The following is a 19,473-nucleotide window of genomic DNA, read 5'->3' as shown; positions in this document are numbered from 1 at the left end:
CATTCTCTAGTTCTATCACAAGATTTCTCCCCACCACTGGATTAACAGGTTCAGATTTTATCATCATCTTGTCTCTTCTCTCTGCCCTCTTCTTTAATACCACCTTTATGCAGATTATTGCCAAATGTGCAACCATAGCTCCAACCTTTCTCCAGGCTGTTGTCCTGTGTTTTTGATTATTGACTGACACCTAACAAGTGTGACTTCTGGCAGCCAAGTCTACCATGTCTTAAACCCAGTGCATCTTGACTTTCCATCTTCTTCCTCTGACCGAGCAATTTATCCTGACCTCAATATTGCCATCGATCTTATCCCTCTATGCCTTTAGTTTTCTGGCCTGGAAGCTTCTCCATCATTTTTAGCACCTCCTTTTTCCTGTTCCAGGTACACTAGTTACTGTGCTAATGAATCCGCATCCCCATTCTCACTCACTTCCTTCCACACAGCCATACCTTGGTCCTTCAGGCTCACTGTGGCTTATACCCCAAAAAGTTCTGCTTACTGCAGCCAAATTTTTCCAGTTTAAATCCATCAGTTCCTCTCTCAAAAGGCTATCTAGAGCACTGCACAGTCTGTAACTCTAAAATTCCAAGTTTCCTGGCATGTAAGGCACTCCATAATCAGGCTCCCTTTTTTGCTCACCTTTTCACCCAATGTTCCCCTGTTTATAGACCAACTTCCAGCCCAACTGCATTACTCATCTTCAACTTAGTAAGTCTTCACATGTTCTCAGTTATGGTGTTTCCATTTGGAATGCCCAGACTCCAAAGCTATTGAGCTGCAACTTTCTCTCCCTAAGGCCAGCTCCAATGCCACTATTCCATGAAGCCTTCTCAGATTTCACTAACCAGCAGCAAACGTGTCTGCTTCTGAATTGCTCACATCACACTTAACAGCATGGTGCCATACATATTTCTTGTCTTATCTCTGTTGGATGCTGTACACTGTCACATCGTAGAAAGGGCATGGACTTTATGGTTAAGTAAACACACTGGTTCCACATCCTGGACATGTGATCTTGGCCAAGTTTCCTTCTGACCTTGAACTATTAATCCCCCATCTGTAAAATGGGGAATATAATGCCATCTTTTGGGATTTGAGTGAGTATAATGGAGATCATGTGTATCAAAATGCCTAACTCAACGCTTAGCTGAGTGGCCCTCAGTGCACATTAATTTCCTTTCTTTAAGAGAGTCATGTCTTATTTATTTTGATGCTGCCATAGTATGTGTTGAGGACCATTCATAAATATTTGCTTAATGAATGACCATTCAATAAATCAGCATAAATTCACAGTTTCTATGATTATGTGGCTTATAACCTACAAAAGGAAGATAAAGTAGTTAAGTACTAGATTGATATATACTGCAGACAAAAAACCTGGGTGCACCTATTCCAAGTTATTTTAAATTTTGTCACATTCAGAGTATTGTTTCTGTAGCATATACATTAATTACCACAGAGATATAGGGTGATGTATCAGGAGCCATATGGAGGAGATATTAGATTGACATGGTCTATTTTCCAGAAGCTTCACATTTATTCAAAAATTGAGAGACCATTTAGGTAATTTGACCTAAGAATAAATTTTAATAGTATTTTTTACATTAGAACAAATAGTATGCTATAAAGTAAAATAAATTTTTTAAAGTAAAACAAATTTAATGTGAATTATAAGATAAAACAGATTTTTTAAAAAATTGAAAAGTAATCCCAGGCACTTATAGCTGCCAACCCCTGTGACCCCAGCAGAATAAAGTTTCTCTACTCTCTGCCCTCAAATGACCTTTAGCAGAAAACTGTGAGAAGCATTATCATAATGTATATCTAGATATGCGTTCATTCCTGGAATTACTTATCACATATAAGACCTAATACATACCATATACATTGTAAGAACTTAATTACAGGAATGATTTAGACAGTTGGGATATTGGGGGTTGTGCTAGCAGGCAATAAAACAGTTGTGATTAATTGATAAATGGTTCTTGTAAGAGTTGGGTGTTAAGTTGTGATCCAGAGAGGGATATCTTATCAAACAACAGAGGAGAGAATCTCCACAGTAGGAGAGAGGGCTCCAGCAGCACACATACCAAGTGACACCCATAGTGGACACACATAGTAGCAACAGACGTGGAGATAGATTCTGCTACAGTCAACGAGAGCAGATGGGATGTTCTTAGCCTTGAAGGCAATGACCAGATGTTTGAGAGTTATGACTCAGAAAACAATTGCTAGTGATCCAGAAGGTGGTCATGATAGGCTGATGATTAGGAGATGACAGAGCTGAAGCAGTAAGCACAGGAACAAATTGGCACTGGTATCCATATTAATTATTAATTTTGAATTACTAGAGGCTGAAAATCCAGTAAGAAGGAGATGTTGACAGACCAGTGTGACAAAATAACAAAATGGAGGAAGGATTGAGGTGGTAATGTGCCTAGAATTAAAGATATTTCTAAGTGATTTAATAGAAATAAAGGCTATACTATCAGAGAGGAGAAGTGTGTTCTTCTCTTAGTATGTTATTCTTTATCTGTACTTGAGGATTAGGGTCATTATACATCTACTTGTTCAACAGTTACTTATTGAGTATCTACAATGTGCCAGGGTACTGCAGTGAACAAAAATAGAAAAAATTTACTGCCATCATGGAGCTTATTTTCCAACATACATAGGATGTATGATGCTAAGGGCTGTGTGGAAAAATAGAGCAAAGAAGAAGGTGTGGGGATGCCTGGGTGATGGGTGGGTGTGTGCCCTCACTGTAGTCCTACTATGTGGGAAACATGTCATACGTACCATCTTGTTTTTTCTGAAACCTTTATGTTGAGCATACAAAGTTCCTCTTATCCTTCTTTTCTTTCTGCTTTGGTTATCTCCTCCGGTACGCTGATTTTCATTGTTTATTTTGTCATTTATCCTTGAATTAGTATATTTACACCTTGATGTCTCTGTTTAAAATTTCTAGCTTCTGGGGATCCCTGGGTGGCTCAGCAGTTTGGCGCCTGCCTTCAGCCCAGGGCATGATCTTGGAGTCCTGGGATCGAGTCCCACATCAGGCTTCCTGCATGGAGCCTGCTTCTCCTCTGTCTGGGTCTCTGTCTCTCTGTCTCTGTCTCTGTCTCTCTCCCTCTCTCTCTTTCATGAACAAATAAATAAAATCTTAAAAAAATAAAATAAAATTTCCAGCTTCTGATCTAACAGCCCAACACTGGTTGTTCTATAGGCTTTGTAAATTCAACACATCCCAAATCAAATGCATCTTCACTCTGAAGTCTCTTCCTTCTTGTTTTTTTTCCCCTTACTATACTGATATTACCAAAAGTTCAGTCATTCAGGTCGAGAGTTTTAGGGCCATTCTTGATTCCTCCTGAATCTGTACCTCTAATTAGACATCAAGCCTTCTTAAATAGTCACCCTAAGACTTTTCTTCAATCTCTCCCTCTTATTCATTTTTTTCAATTATTCTTTCAATGTTAGTTGAATGGCTACTGTTTTCCAGATACTATGCCAGATGCCGATAATACAAAAATAAATCAGACGGTAAAGTAGTAGAGGCTAAGTTAGAAATGAAAAGATTTTCATAGCAAAGTGTTATGGGCACAGGGAGGATTTACTAACTGTTTGTGTATGTGCAAGTCAGTGATAGTTGAGCGGATCCTTGAAGAAGGAATACCTGTAATGCACGAAAGAGAGGAGGTGGAAGCATAGAATTTTCCAAAAACTTGGTTTGTTTGGAGAATGGTGAGAAAGTCAGAGTCACTGTAAAAAATGTGCACAGAGTATATTGTCAGAGTGTGAGTCCAAAGATGTGTTCACATTCCCTGATTGACAAGGACTTCATTAACAAAGGTGAAGAAGAGCTAAAGAAACACATTTTTGATGAGTTGAGTTTGACATGCCAATAAGCAACGCAGGGGGATTCACCTAGTAGACAGCTGGAAATAGAAACTGAAGTTGAGAAGAAAGGTCGGTGCTGGGGATACATCGCCAGCACAATAATGGTTGAAATCATGGGAATGGCCAATAAAGCTTAGAGAACAAGAACCAACAAAGATGAAAGACAACCAGTTCCCAACTTTTCCACCCCCCACTGCCTTTAACAGTTTGTGCCAAATGTACTATTTCATCTACATTTCCAAATGTTCCCTTCAGAGGAATTGATGCTCCCCCAAACAGGTAATCCACTTTCATCTCTAACTTTGCCTGGCCCTTTCCTTTGCCCAGAAGACCAAAGAACGTGGCTTTAGAGCTAGACACTTTTTTATTTAAATATCTATTGACTTCTCCACTAACAAGAGATGTTAACCTGAGCAATTATTGAATTCCTCTGAATCTCTTTACTTGCATGCTAAAAGTCAGATTGGGTTACTGTAATTAGAAGAGCATATTTAAACATCTTTATGTTGTTGTCAACACTAATAGGTGCTCAATAAAGGTTAGGTAGTTCTTATTACCATTTTAAGCCTTTTAAAATGCACCTTGTCACAATTCATTTTGTCCTCCCGTGTGCTTCCTTGTCAGTTTATACCACTTCAGGATATAATGCAAGCTGTCTATTTCCTCTACCATATTACAGATTAATTAATAGTAGACACATTATTTTTATAGCCTTATATACCTTGCAGCAGGAAGTAATTGTTTGAACTGAATTCTGGGAAAATCTACTTTAATATTTTCTTTCTCTCTCTCTTTCTAAGTACCTCTATTAAGACATAATTTAAATACCTTACTCCTCACCCATATTCTCAGTATATTCAGAGTTGGGCATCCATCATCACAATTTTAGAACATTTTCATTGCCCTCAAAAAAAGCCTCATACTGTTTAGCCATCACCACCAACTTTCCACCCCCAGCCTTTCCTCCTCCTCAGCCCTAGGCAACTGTTGATCTACTTTCTGTCTTTACAGATTTGCCTATCCTGGACATTTCACATAAATGGGCTCATATAATATGTGGCCTTCTGTGACCTGCTTCTTTTACTTAGTATGAGGTTTTCAAGATTCATGTTGTAGGCACACATCAGGGCCTCCTCCTTTTCGTGGCTCAAAATTCCATTGTATGATATGCCATATTTTGCTTACATTTTCATTAGTTGATGAATGTTTGGATTATTTCTACTTCATGACTATTATGAATAATGCTGCCATGAACATTCATGTCCTAACTTTTGTGTGGGCATATGTTTTCAGTTCTTCTGGCTAGGCACCTACAGTGGAACTGCTAGGTCATATGAGAACTCTATGTTTAACCTCTGAGGAGCTGCCAAACTGTTTTCTAAAGTAGCTGCACTATTTTACATTCCCACATTGGGGTATAAGGGCTCCAGTTCATCCACATCGTCACCAAGATTCGTTATTAATCTGTTTTTGATTATAGTCACCCAAGTGGAATAATATTTTATTGGTAAAATATTCTTAATTCACTCAATAAATGCTGTATTCAGTGCTGACTATAAACCAGATACCAGTGTTAGCTATTATGACCATCGGTGAAGAAAAGAGACAAATACATCTGCTCATGGACACACAATAAATAACAAATATAATAAGTTCTTATCTAAGTGCCTGGATAAAATGGCATTCCTTTCTTCTGTACTGATTAGCAGGGAGGCTTTTTCTCACACCATCATTTTTTCCTCTTTATCTTAGACTTGTGTCCAGCTTAATTTAACAACTGTGGCATGGCTATGTTCATTCTGTTAGGAGGTGATAAGCACTGTAGGAAAGAGAGGATAAAAGAGAAAGAGTGATTGAGGCTGTTGGCAAAAGGGAAGGGACAGGTCATAGGATTAAATATCATCAAGTTAAGTCAGATGGGGAAGGTGAGATTTGAGCAAAAGCTTGAAGGTGAGGAAGTTAGTCAAAGAGACACCAGAGAGAAGACGACTGTGGGCAGAAGAAGCAACCAGTCCAAAAGCCATTAAGCAGGAGTATACATGCAAGGAACAAGGAGGCCAGTAGGGCTGAAGGAGAGTTAGCAAGGGGGAAGAGAGTATGGGACAAGGTTAGAGAGGCTATAGGGCCACATCACTTACAGCTTAACTAATAGTTATTACATGGGACCTACTTCTACTCAACAATTGTTCATTATTTATCTGAAATTCAGACTTAACTTGGCATCACCTGAGCATCTTGTATTTTACCTGGCAACCCTACTCATAGGCCATGCCTTTCACCTGTACTCTGAGTTGCTAGAGAATCACTGCAGGGTTTGGAACGGAGAAGCACCATCCTACTTAGGGTTTTGAAGTATCTCAGTGGCTGCTATGTTGAGTATAGGACACAGAGAGTTAAAGTGGAAACAGGGAGGCCTGGGAGGCAATTGCAGTAGTCCAGATGAGAGAGATGAAGACTCAGATGAGCATGGCGACTATGGAGGTGATGGGAAGTGACCAGATTCCACATATATGCTGAAGGTAGAGCCAAAAGAATTTCAACATGAATTGGATATGGGTGAGAGAAAGAGAGGATTCAAGGATGACTCCTTAGTTTTTGGCTTGAACAACTGGAAGACTAGAGTTGCCATGGAATGAAGAGGGGAACTGTGGGTGGAGCAGTTTTAGGGGAAGATTATGGATTTCATTTGGGCCATGCTGAGCTGATGATGGGTCAAATAAGATGAGGCGTCACCATCAGCCAGCTAATTTTATGGTATTTTCCATTAATATATCCAATAATATAATTTAAGAGGTCACCCTTTCACCAGGGACAGATTTTTTTTCTTACTTATTGTACTTTATATCTTATTATTTAAAAAGAGTCTTTCTTCTTCATGCTTGAATGGTTTTTTTTTTTTTTTAAATATGCTTAGTAAAGAATGGCCAGGATTGGAATTCAATTTCCTAGTTTCTTCTACAGTATCTGAACTGCAAAACCAGACTGAATCCCAACATCCCATTTTACTTGGCAATCAAACTAATTTTTCCATAGATGTTTTTCTTCATTTCCATTCATTTTCTTTCATCCACTCTTCAACCCTTGAGAGAAAAGAATCTTACTATGCAGAACCTCTCCTCAGTGTCCTTCCAGCAGCTGAAAATCTGCCCTGGATATTCCTTAAAATGCCAGAAACACAGTAGTCTAAAGGGCTGGATAAGTTGAACCTCTTTCTGCACTCAAAGCAAAGATCACTGTGGATGCTGGCTTGCCTGTCACTGATTACAAGTGGTTTTCAAGATGACTCTCTCAGCTGCCTCTCCTCTTTTTACTCAAGTTCCTGGATAAAATAACTTTTTTTCTGTCCTGATTAACAAGCATGCCTTTTATTGCACAGTCATTTTTACTTCCTTTTCTTGGACTTGTGGTCCAGTTTAATCACACAGTTTTGACATGGCTGTATTTAAAATTATCTGCAAAAAAAAAAAAAGAAATTAAAAAAAGAAGTTAAATAAATAAATAATAAAATTATCTGCAGATTTTACAACTATAACAGGACCACGCATCTCCAAAAATCCATTGGGTGAGGGGTGGTGGGGGGAAAAAGTTAGTTGGGAAGAAATCTACAAACTATGGCCTTTTATCTGGAGGCCTTGTGTACTGTGTAGTTTTTAATCATAACTTGTGGAAAGCCTTTATTCACATAATTATGATGTTTTGTTCTTATGCTAAGAAGTAAGTGCTGATTAAATGACAAATTACATACATTGTGTATTCTGTGTTTTGCAGGACTTGAGAGGGACAAGTTTGATAATAAAACAGTTTCATTTGAGGAGCACATCAAGTCAGAACACAATATGTGGCATTATTTGTACTTCCTAGTCCTGGTGAAGGTTAAAGACCCAACTGAATACACTGGACCTGAAAGTTATGTGGCTCAAATGATTGTGGTGAGTGGTGAGAGAGTTTTAACCTGACTAGGTTGCATTTGTATGCTTTCCCCTTCTCTACCCTACCCTTCTCCCCAGAGAAGTTCTGCTAATCATTTGGTTAACTTCTAAATAGAACTGTCAATCACTGAAGAATCCTCATGCTGGCTAGATCGTTGGACTTCTCGGTTATAGAAACCAATCTAAGTCTTAAGTGCACAGATGATATTTACTGAAGAATTCTCTGTGCAGCGAATAGCACCATCTCAGTCACGTGTGCCATCTTCTGACCTTGTGTCACTGCTGATGTCTCAGTTCCCCAAATCTGGAACTTTCCCATTGGCAAATATGAATGGAAGAGTCAGACTTTAAGAAATTCCTTGGATTTCAGAAATCAAGAGTTTAAGAAATTTAACGATGTTTGGGAAGGGTATAATGTTTGATCTCAATGGGAGAACACTTGCTTCTTGTCTACATACAGTTTGGATTGTTGGTAACAATTGGTACTGATTCGGCTATATCTAGTTGCTTATATAACTCCTCATGAAGATCAGTAGCAGAGGCTGTGGTTGTCCATGATTTGGACTTTCTTCTGTTTTACAGAAGACTGAAACTAAGTGGCTTAAAGAGAAGTCAGAGTTACAACTTTAGTGTATCATGCTATACGTTTAGTGAGTATTACTGTATCCAATATAGATTCTTATATTCTTCTAATAAACATAGCTATATGTTGGAATTTTTTTCCTCAAAAATCCTCTTACAAAACTGTGTTCACTATGTGAGAATGAGGCTTCAGAAGAATCATGATCCTCCTTGCTTCCTGGTCTGAGAGGATACCATTTAGTAAGAGCACCAATGCCAAAGCTCCAGGAGAGTCAGGTGACAGTGGCTGTGTGTCCTTCCTTCTGGAAGCTGGTCATGCACATAGGAAGGCGTAAACTATAGTCAATGGAGCAACCAAAGAACATGTTTGGCAGGTAACATATTAATAAGTACAAGTTAACATTGCAGTAATTTATCTTCCCTCACAATATTTATGTGTCACAGGAGAGCTACATGTACCTTGAATTTTTATTGCTGAGCATTTTTCATGGTTTTTTTTTCTTTTTGATTTGTATCCCACTATAAGTGGTTCTATATGCTAGTAGTTTGCATCTTACTATGAAGTTGTCATTCTTTATGTGACAGTGGCAGAACCTAATATTCTTTCTTTTTCTCCATGTTTCCATTTCCCCCACTCTCCCTTCTACATTAGGAAAAAAAAAGGTAATTGGCTTGAAGATAGGAATCCAGTCATTATGTATACATTCTTGATCTTAAGATGCTCAGGGACCATCGATGTGAAATATTTTGCATCTGCTTACTGGGGATAAAAACATGTAGAGCATTATGCTTAAAATGCAACTTCACATTACTGTATACTGTCATCCATTGTGTCGCTTGGACTAAAAGATTCGGGGGAACACACTGAAGAGTCTGACACATGCCTTCTCTGCCAAGGAATTTAAAGCTTAATAAAAGGGAGAGGAAAATAACAAACCAGAAGTAGAATAGGCTAAGTTCCCCAAGAGTGGAACAAATGAAAAATCTGTGAAGGCTTAAAGATGTTGAGTGACATCCAGCTGAGAGATGGTGGAAGGGAATTGTTGTGTGTGCATGTATGTGTTGGGGGACAGTGTATCAGACAGGGTAGGATTTGTAGAGATTTGGGGGTATCTGTTGGATTAAAAGTGAGTTCCTATAAGAGGGAGAAGCCTGAACAAAGGCATAGAGATGGAGTACTCAGACAGTTGGAGGACATTGGCCCAGTTTCACTTGTAAAGGAGCTCTGAGAGATATGATAGAGAAAGTAGATTGGACTTTTGAGCAGTAAGTGTCAGTTTTGGCTATCATTTCATCAGGAATGGGAAGTCACTGAAGGATTTCACTACAGGAATGATGTGGCCTAGGACAGTAGTCAGGCTGTGGTGTGTAGGCTGGTTGGGAGAAGGAAAAGATGAAGTCACAGGTGGTATTTGGCAGTTGATGAGATTAGGGGTGAGGAGAATCAGGAGAGGCAGGTGACTGCAGCATGAACCCAAGATGCCTGAGGTTGTGATCCTGATCATTGGGAGAAAGGTGGTGTATGAGTTTCAGAAGGTCTTCTGCAAGAGGAGAGGCTGGCCAGAGAAGAACACTTGTTGATTTTGAAATAAGACTGGAAGCTGAGTCATAAATTAGGAGGGACAGGGTAGTGACAATAGCGTGAGCCTTAGAGCCCGAAAGAACTGGGCTCAAACCTTAGCTCTGTCACTTACTTGCTGTACAGTCTGGGATATCTTGAGTAAATCTTTGAACCTATCAAGGCCTCTGCCTCCTCATCCAAAAGGAAGAAAATTGGTGATCAGTGAGATGATATGTTAAACGTGGCTAGCACAGTGGAGGTACTCGGCAACTGACAGTTTTTACTGTGACTGTCCACCTGAAGTTGAAGCCATCGGATTAGGGAGAGATGCAAAAAGGGAGATTGTGTAATGAGAGGAAGGTAGAGAAAGCCTGAGATAGAACCTGGGGAATCCCCCACTCAGGAAAAAGAAGAAAGACAACTAAAATTAGTAGAAAGGAAGACAATAAAAAGGGGCAAAAGGAAAACCAGGATGTGGAGTGTGTCAAAAGAGATGAGCTTTGCAGTGTCAGAGTTTCAACAGCATTAGTTGCTGCAGAGAGGTCGTAAAGAAGAGACTGGTCAAACAGAGCCTTTGGGTTTTGTAGTAAGGAAATCACCAGGTGGCTTTTATCATAAGACCTATCTTTCGCCTTAACATGAAAACCGGCATTTGGCCAAACACTTGTACTTAAATTTTTTTTTTTAAGTATCCACATACTTATCCATGTTTCTGCCCAACCTATTCCATCAGCTCTCTCTAGAACCGTGACGGGAGGGAGGAGGGCTCACCAGCTTATTCCAATATGAACTGTCTCATTCTCATCCAAGCAGGGTATGGCCAAGACAACAGGCACTGTTTCTGAATTTCAATAGCCAAGAGAAGGAAGGGTGAAATTATTAAGCTCAGGACTGATGGAAACAAAAAGTCATTTACACAGAAGAGTGCCCATTTACTGGAATAGCCTTTTTGGAAAATTTCAAAATAATCTGTAGCTAATGAACCCAATTTAGAAAATCTGTTATTCCAAGCTCTGTGTAGATTATGGCCTTGTAAACCTGATTGCAAGAAAGAGAGACAGAGAGATTGAGATTTTAGAGCACACAGCAAGTTGAAGCAAGTCTACAACTTAATTCAAAGACTATGTATTTTCTCTCTCTGACCCAGAGGTAACTCCTCTTAACAGTTTGGAAGGAAACCTGACAGACATTTTCCTACCACTTTTATTTTTGTTCCTTAAAAATAGCTTCATTTACCAAGTTGATGTAAGTGCTTATTTATCAGTAGAGCTTTGAAAGAAGTTTTAAATTCTTCATAATTGATGTACCTTTTACCCTCAAGGATTTATACAAAAGAAAATGAGGAAGTTCCTCATATTCATAAAGCAAATCATCTGAATTATACTACACTGTTTAAATATATCTGATTTGTACTTTGAGACCTTTAGGAAGTGCCTCCTTCCTTATGGTGACGTGAAGAAAACAAGAATATAACAAGTTTGGAGGATATTTTCTCCTCTGCCTATTCTTCACTTCCAGTGCTTCAAATGTATTACTATATCAATATGCATTAAAACATGCGTTGTAGGGATGGGTGGCTCAGTGGTTGAGCATCTGCCTTTGGCTCAGGTTGTGATCCCTGGGTTCTGGGATCAAGTCCCACGTCAGGCCCTGCACGGGGAGCTTGCTTCTCCCTCTGCCTATGTCTCTGCCTCTCTCTCTGTGTGTCTCATGAATAAATAAATAAAATCTTTTTAAAAAATACATTGTAAATAAATTTATTTCTAGAGGTTAGAATCTAAAGAAAAATAGTTTTGCCTCTACATCCATCCAGTAATAGGATCAAGGCTCTGAAATATGAAGAGAAACTTAAAACTTCCTTCCCTGGCCTTCAGAGGCTAAACTAAGCTATTTGAGTATCAGCCACTGTCTGAGTATCTGAATGAACACAAAGTTTCTTCTAGGATATTGTTAGGGGAGATGTGAGTTGATCAAGGTATTTGGGGAATATATTTTCTCTTGATAAGCAGACCCTCATTTTTGATAAGAGAATTGATATTTTGAGCTAGTATTTATTGGGAACAGAAAATGAGAAGGGAAAAGGAAAGCTTGCAGGAAAGTAAAAATAATGAAAGGGAATCCAGTAAACCGAAGAAAAGGGTATAAAGGGATAAATCCTCCAGCCTGTACTAGTAATGGCCTTTGAGCATCACTAAGCCCTTTTGTTTCTCCCATTACCCAAAGGATGATGACTGGGGAGGAACAAACAAAATTGAGATCATTAGAAAAAATGCCCAAGGCTTTTAGATGTTTCTCTAACATTTTGAGGACATTTTCAGATTTTCAGTGTTCATTTGCTGAGATATGGTTGGGGCCTTTGGGGGATATTTATTACTTAATTTGGCAAGCGGAGGGATCAAAACCAGAGGTGCCTGTAAGAGAGGTATTGTGCATGTTCAGAGAATTGCTGCCTTCCCGGTGTGCTCCAGATGGACTGGGCTGCCACTGAGACCCTGGCTGGCCACCCCAGGTAGGTTTTTGAGGATCACTTCCTTATTTTAGTACACGGTGTTCTTAAGCTCTTTTTCTTACGTGACTCTTGACCAAAAACCGTGTCCTACTATCATGATGATGTCAGCTAGGACAATTTAACTCCCGCTTTGGTTAATATTATAATTGTCTTGACACGAAAAATAGTTGTGAATTTCCTGAAGGCCCCAACCAGGAAGAGAGTAGCCCTTTGTTCTTTGTAATAGCAGGGCAGGGTGATATCTATAATATGCCTTAAAAGTGATTTGATAAACAGTGAGTGCTTCCTGTCTCCTAGCAGTTGTGTTATGGGTTTGATATATAAGGATAAGTAAGAAATAGTCTCTTTCCCCCAGGAAGCCCAAAACATTTATTGAATGAATAATAAAATAATGTGTAAATTAACAAATGAATGGTTTCTTCTTAGCCCTCTGGTAGTTGGACATAATTTACAGAAAGATGCAGCAAAATAGCTGCAGGAGTTTGGAACATGAATTTCTCATTAGTCAAATGTCATCTTTTCCCTCTTTTAAAATTGGAGGATAAAGATGCAGCAGAAAGGGTTAGGCCACCTGAACCAAGTATAATGAATGCAATATTAGAAATCGTGTGGCCGATTTGAGAGACAAGGCAATTTAAGCCCCTCTCCCAGTGTTTCTCAAACCTAGTCCCTCCCATACGTGCGCACATCTTCAGGAGTGTGCCTGAGGCTGCTCTCCTGGCAGAGGGGCACGCATGTGCAGTGGAGGGTTTTACAGCATAACCCACTCTTAAGAATAAATTCTTCCTTGCAATAATCTATTGAGACTTCGGAAAGAGAGGGATGGTCCTTTCGATGAACTGGAAAAGAAACCTAGTCACCCATTACTTTAGCTCCATCAGGAAGGAAAAGAACTACAATTTCCTAGATGTTGTTTTCTGTGTCTAGAACTCAAAATTAATCTTGTTTATAGTTAAACCATGTTTTGAGTAGTAACTGTTGGAGGGGGAAATGTTTGGACTCATGAAAGACATCAAGCTTTCTAGGGTTTGCATGCACCCCTCCTGCGTTAGCACCATTTGCCAACTCAATTTCTGCATTATTGTTATGTGTCATAACTATGAAATTATATGTTCTGATTCTATTGTTTCTAATTTATGCTAATTGTGTAAGTGGATCTAATTAAGCCAATTATGTAACTGCTCAATCTTTAAAACCTATTTGAAAGACTTTAGAACTTCGTAAGACACTGTTAAAAATGTTTACATTTCAAGGCAAACCAAGGGGGTCTTCGCAGCTCAAAATGCACAATTAAGAAGTAAATGTATATGTTGAAGGAAACACCACCTTTGCTTTCCATATTTTAAGTCCAGACATGTGTCTTCAATTTAAGAGGGATCCTTTTCAATTCCTGACGCTGGATTTCATTGTCATTGTGGGGTCTATCCTCTACATTATTCTAATTTCTTATTTAGTATTCATATGTAATATCCACGAGTTACCACATTTAAGATCTTTCTAATCTTCTTCATCTCAAACACTCCATCCTTAGTGCTGGAAGTAAGGGTAAAGGATTTGGGCCAAATCCTATTTAAATGAGACTCATGGAGGGGAGTGGGATAGGAAATAAAGACAAGAGCAGGCAGGTGAGGCACTGCCTCTGCCTATCATTGACTACTTCCTGAATTTTTTTTATCTTAAAGATTTTATTTATGTATTTATGAGAGACTCAGAGAGAGAGAGAGAGAGAGAGAGGAAGAGACACAGGCAGAGGAAGAAGCAGGCTCCCTGCGGGGAGCCCAACACAGGACTCGATCCCAGGACCCCAGGATCACAACCTGAGCCAAAGGCAGATACTCAACCACTGAGCTACCCAGGCATCCTGACTACTTCCTGAATTGATCAGAAACTGAATCTGTTGATGTCTGGGGGATAGTTCCTCACGTTCAAAAAAAAAAAAAAAAAAAGTCTTTTGTTAGTTTTTCTAGTCCTTGTTGATGAGAAGCTCGTGGTAAAGGAGTAAGCTTTAGGTAATAGATTTTGAAATTGGACTTCTTAGGATTTCCATTTACTAGATTGGTGACCTGACTTTTCCCCTTCGCACTTCACTTGACCCATCGATGAAGCAAGGACAGGCAGCCAGTCAGCACTCAGAATAGAACTGGCTGAATGTGGCTTCACCCGGGAGACCTCCTGCTGTGCAGGGCCCTAAACCTGTCCCTGTGATTGCTGGATGGCGGTAAGGAGGGCTCCAGGGTCCCAGGGAAAGCACCTGGACAGAGAAAGCTATAGGGTCATCAAGGGAGGGGAGTATTTAAAGGGCTGGGACAGTGGCTAATTTGGCAACTAAGAAATATTGCAATAGTCTTAGCAACTACGACAGCCATATCAATGTGTCCCAGTTAAATGTTGGCCCGGATATAATAAGACTTTCCTTGCAGAGTTGCTATGAGGACTAAATAAAATCATGTACACTCACACTACTACTACTAATATAACTGACATTTGATGAGTGCTGACTGTGTGCCAGGTGCTGTGCTAAGTGTTTGGCATGTGTGATCTCTTTTATGGCCTCGTAACAACCCTAGGAGGCACTCCGCTAGTACTGTCCCCATTCTGCACATGAGGAAGCAAGCTTGTAAAGGACTGATGACTTTCCCAAAGTTGCACAGCTAGTGGAAAGGCTCACTGTGTCCGTAATGTGCCCAGCACATGAGAGTAGTCAATAAATGCTTTGTTATTATCTGATGCTATGTGGCTTTGAGAGCAGGCCAGGCTAACTGCACCCAGCACCCCCAGCAGTGGGCCTCATGCTCTGCAGAAGGGGGACTGTAAACATTCAGTCCAGGGCAGGGAGTAGACCTGGCCGGGAGACAGGAAGTCAGCTGACAGCCCTACAATTGCAGGAAGGCCTGAGCGGAATTCAAATAGGAAAAATGTACTTGTTTAGAGCGGGTTGGCAACTGCAAGCTTCCTACAGTGATTAGAAGTATTGCAATTACAATTATTACAATTGCAGGCGAGGAAGACAGGCTGCAGGATATTTCAATTTAATTTGGGAAGAATTTGCCAGGGAGCACCACGCACAAGGCACTGATCAAAACAAGTATAAAACATTGTCACTGGCCTCGCAGAATCACAATTTGATAGAAAAGACAGCTTCGGTCACTGGAAACTATAGCGCAGATCAGAACTCTGGTGAGAGGTAAAATAGACATACCAACACATGGCATCTGGAGAAATCTCAGATTACACTGTTATGCGGCTGTCTAAAACCCTTCAGTAGTACTTGAAATAAGACCCAAACTCTCCCATGGCCCTCTTATGCCATCTGGCCCCAGCCTATTTCACCAGTCTCACCTCATTCCACCTTCCCTAGCCAACTACAGTTCAACCACACTGGTCCTTTTCTTGGCAATTCACACTTCTTCCCTGATCAGAGCCTTGGCATAGAGGTGCCTTCTCTTTGCAGTTGCTGTTACTAACTCTTTCCATGCCCAGCACCTTCCCTGACACCCCCATTCCAGTTACTTCTCTCCCATCACCCTTTAGAACACCTATATTAATCTGACCCTAATATTATTTCTATACTTATTGATGTGTTTATTCCTCTCTACTATGGCTTCAGCATTTACACACCTGGCTTGATCCCTGCTCTATTCCCAGTACCTAAGTGAATGCCCAGCACATAGGAGGTACTCCATATAGATTTGTTGGGCAGAATGAATAAGACATGGAGCCACTGGAGCACAGATGGCAGGAGTCTTCCTGGCTGAAGGGACTAGGGATAGTTGCACAGAAAAGATTGTGAGGAGAGTTGGACCTTAAAAAGAATTTCGACAGAAGGGATGGGGGGAATATATTCTAGGCAAGGCATATATCTTAAAGGGAAAGTGTGAACAGCCAAGAAGAAAGGAAACCAAATTTATATGTGCTAGCTGCTTTGAATGGTATTTAATTATACCCATTTTATGTAAACAGAGGCTCAGAGAAGCTCATTACTTATCCAAGATGCTTGGCAAACAAGTGCTTGAATCAACACCCAAATACAGATTTTTCTGGGCCAATGGCTATGATTTTACCTCTAGCTGTGCTTCACCTACTGAAGAATCAAACAAAACTTGACTGAGATCAAATGTATATAAGTCAAGGGGATCCCTGGGTAGCTCAGTGGTTTAGCGCCTGCCTTTGGCCCAGGGCACGATCCTGGAGTCCCAGGGTCGGGCTCCCAGCATGGAGCCTGCTTCTCCCTCCTCCTGTGTCTCTGTCTCTCTGTCTCTCTGTCTCTCTGTCTCTCTCTCTCTCTCTCTTTCTCTCTCTATCGTGAATAAATAAATAAAATCTTTTAAAAAATGTATATAAGTCAAGTGTTGGAGAAAAGGCAGGGGAAAAACCCCAAAACCCAAAGACATCCATTGGAAGGAGGAAAGGATGTCTCCAATATTTTAAGGAAATAGAATTCTTAGTCTCTCAGCTACAATAGTTGAGGTATGACATAAAATGCCTTTAAAATTCCAGCTAATAAATTATTTCCCATTGGTGAAAGCTTTGTTTATCCAACAAACATAGGCTGAATGCTTACTGTGCTCCAGGTGCTGGGCTGCCTGGGGTTCAAGGTTGAGCTTCCTTTCAAGAAGCTTTGGTGAAATCCAGGAGACAGAGAATGCCAACAAAGGAGAGGTGATGGCTCACTTGGCGGAGCCTGCCATGGAGCCGACAGCCCGGGAAGGGAGACTTCCTAAGGTCACGCCAGATGCTTGAGGAAGTCAGGGATATGAGAATGGAGCAGGTGCACAGAGCAGCTGGGCCTGTCTAGAGAAAGAGTGGGGCTAAGCAGGGGGGTGGAAGATAAAACAGCCACCAGGAGCCAGATCACAAGGGCCTCTTGCCTGGGAGTCTTTATCCTAAAAGTTCAAGGAAGCCCTCCAGGGATATTGAACCAAAGAGACAAGATCAGATGTGTATTTTAGAAAGCATGTTCCATGGCAGAGTAAGAAATGGATACAAGGGGACCATCCGGGAGCAAAAAAAAGAACAGGTAGAAAGAGTTCATTACCCAGTAACTGTGATGAAAGCTGATATGAAATACCACTGGAGATTGAGAAGAAATGGTGGATGTGGAAAGATGCAGGTAGAGGATTTGCTGAAGGCAGGGGAAGTGGTGACTTAACCTAAATCATCGGGGTCGCACAGGAGTAAGTTAGAGAAATGTGATCATTTCAGTGTACCTCATAGTATCCAAGTGCCTAGGTAGGTCCTGTTTGGGTTTTCAAGTGCATATGACCAATGAGAAACTGGATACATGGGTCTGGAATGCTGGTGACAAGTCCAGAATGGACAATCCACTAGTAAAGATCAACTATCACAAAGATAAGGTTTCAGTCTTTTTTGTTCTTCTTGTTCACTAAGGTGCCCAGGAGCATAGAACAGTGCCCGGTATATAGTGGATACTCAATAAAGATTTATTAAATGAGTATAAATATTAATTATGTGTGGAGAACACACGATACATGCCATTACAGATTAGGACAAGGCTATCCAAGAGAAACTATATATAGTGAGTAAAGCAAAAAAAGCATGCCCTTAGGCTGAAAGATACAGAGGTATAACCATTAATTAACATGAAGAATAATGAATGATGATGATGATGATGATGATGATGATGATATCAACAGTCTTCCAGACAGATTTTACCTAACAAAAAGTAGAACCAAAAAGGAGAAAACAGTTTTCATAGGGCTGTAAAAGAGGATTTTTAAATTCTCGTCAGTGGGTGAACATAGAAGTGCTTTGGTCAGTTTTTGGATATCTTGCAACCAAACATTGATTAATTAGTTTTAGTATGGAATTATGTTGCAAACCCAAATGTTTATAGCAAAATGATTTGGATTTTGTACAACATATAGAAGCCTCTTTGAAATGGTAACCCATCCTAAGTCATTTATTTTAAACTTATAAAGAGATGTTCACATCTCTGATTCTCATAACTTTAATAAAAGGATTTCTTCTCACTGTGCTGAAGAAAATTCTTGTTTCCCAGTCCTACTCATTACTGTAAGATCTTGTTCAATTCTCAGTTGGCTTTCTGGAATAATCAGGTCCACATTGTTAGGACTGATACATTTTATTCAGAAATACTGGCTTTCTTCCAGAGAGTAACAGATACCATCAAAATGTAAGTTGTGGGAATGAGAACTATATACCGTAAAGCCACACGACTTCTGTCTAGTGGTTTTTAATAGACTAGCATCGCCCATGCTGTATCATGAGTCATTAGCAGAGTCGGTAATTAAGCTGAAAGGCCGCTCTTGTGTTAGGTAAGCTTATCAGACAAGCTAATTGCCATCAGATTTTGAACTAGTTTTAGCTAAGGGAATTCCTGAAAAATAATTGCTGAACTTCACAAAAGTGATTTAGCATGTGCATTTCAAAGATTAGTCATTTACTATCATGTTGATGGAGTCCATTTCCTTTTGGGGGGATTTAAAGACCAAAGGATTTTGAAATAATGGCATCTGAGGTAGGCTACCCCAGATTTCTAAGTCTGTTTCCTCATGGAGGTAATACTCATTATTAAGATTCTTGTATGGTTTAAACAGAATCCCATATATCCTAGCACCTAACACAATGTCTGGTTCAGGGTTATCGCTCAGTAAGTGTTTGGACCCTCCACTTCTACTTAAATATGTAGCTATTTAATATGGCCACATCTAAATACTTTTTTGCAGGTTCAGAGCATTCTTAAGCTTTTTAATGTTCAAAGACATTATTGCTTCTGCATAGTGGTCCTCATAGAGGTTAGGCAATGGCCAACTTTCATTTGTTCAATGAACACTTCCTACCACATCCCAAGCCGTGGTAGCCCCTGGAAAGGGGGACAGAGGACATGAGGACATGTGTGGCCTGTCACAGAGCTTCCTATTCAGAGTAGAAGGCAGATCCTAAAAAGTCACCAGTTTTTACATAGTCATGTGAGTGTTACCACGGGGACAGATTGGGCAGAGGAACCT

At 40.1% G+C, this 19,473-nt stretch overlaps 1 protein-coding gene across 2 annotated transcripts in view; it reads left to right on the top strand.

Annotated features, from left to right (window-relative positions):
• Positions 1 to 19,473, top strand: part of ITPR2 (inositol 1,4,5-trisphosphate receptor type 2) — a 472,751-nt gene that overhangs the window by 415,897 nt on the left and 37,381 nt on the right. For both annotated transcript variants that reach the window (XM_038577122.1, XM_038577123.1), the window contains exon 55: positions 7,672 to 7,832. In XM_038577122.1, the coding sequence (XP_038433050.1) occupies positions 7,672 to 7,832 (161 nt within the window). The remainder of the gene's footprint in view (positions 1 to 7,671; positions 7,833 to 19,473) is intronic.

The sequence above is a fragment of the Canis lupus genome, chromosome 27, assembly GCF_011100685.1.
Source record: "Canis lupus familiaris isolate Mischka breed German Shepherd chromosome 27, alternate assembly UU_Cfam_GSD_1.0, whole genome shotgun sequence".
NCBI classification, from domain to species: domain Eukaryota; kingdom Metazoa; phylum Chordata; class Mammalia; order Carnivora; family Canidae; genus Canis; species Canis lupus.
This window is presented reverse-complemented; position numbering and strand designations above follow the sequence as displayed.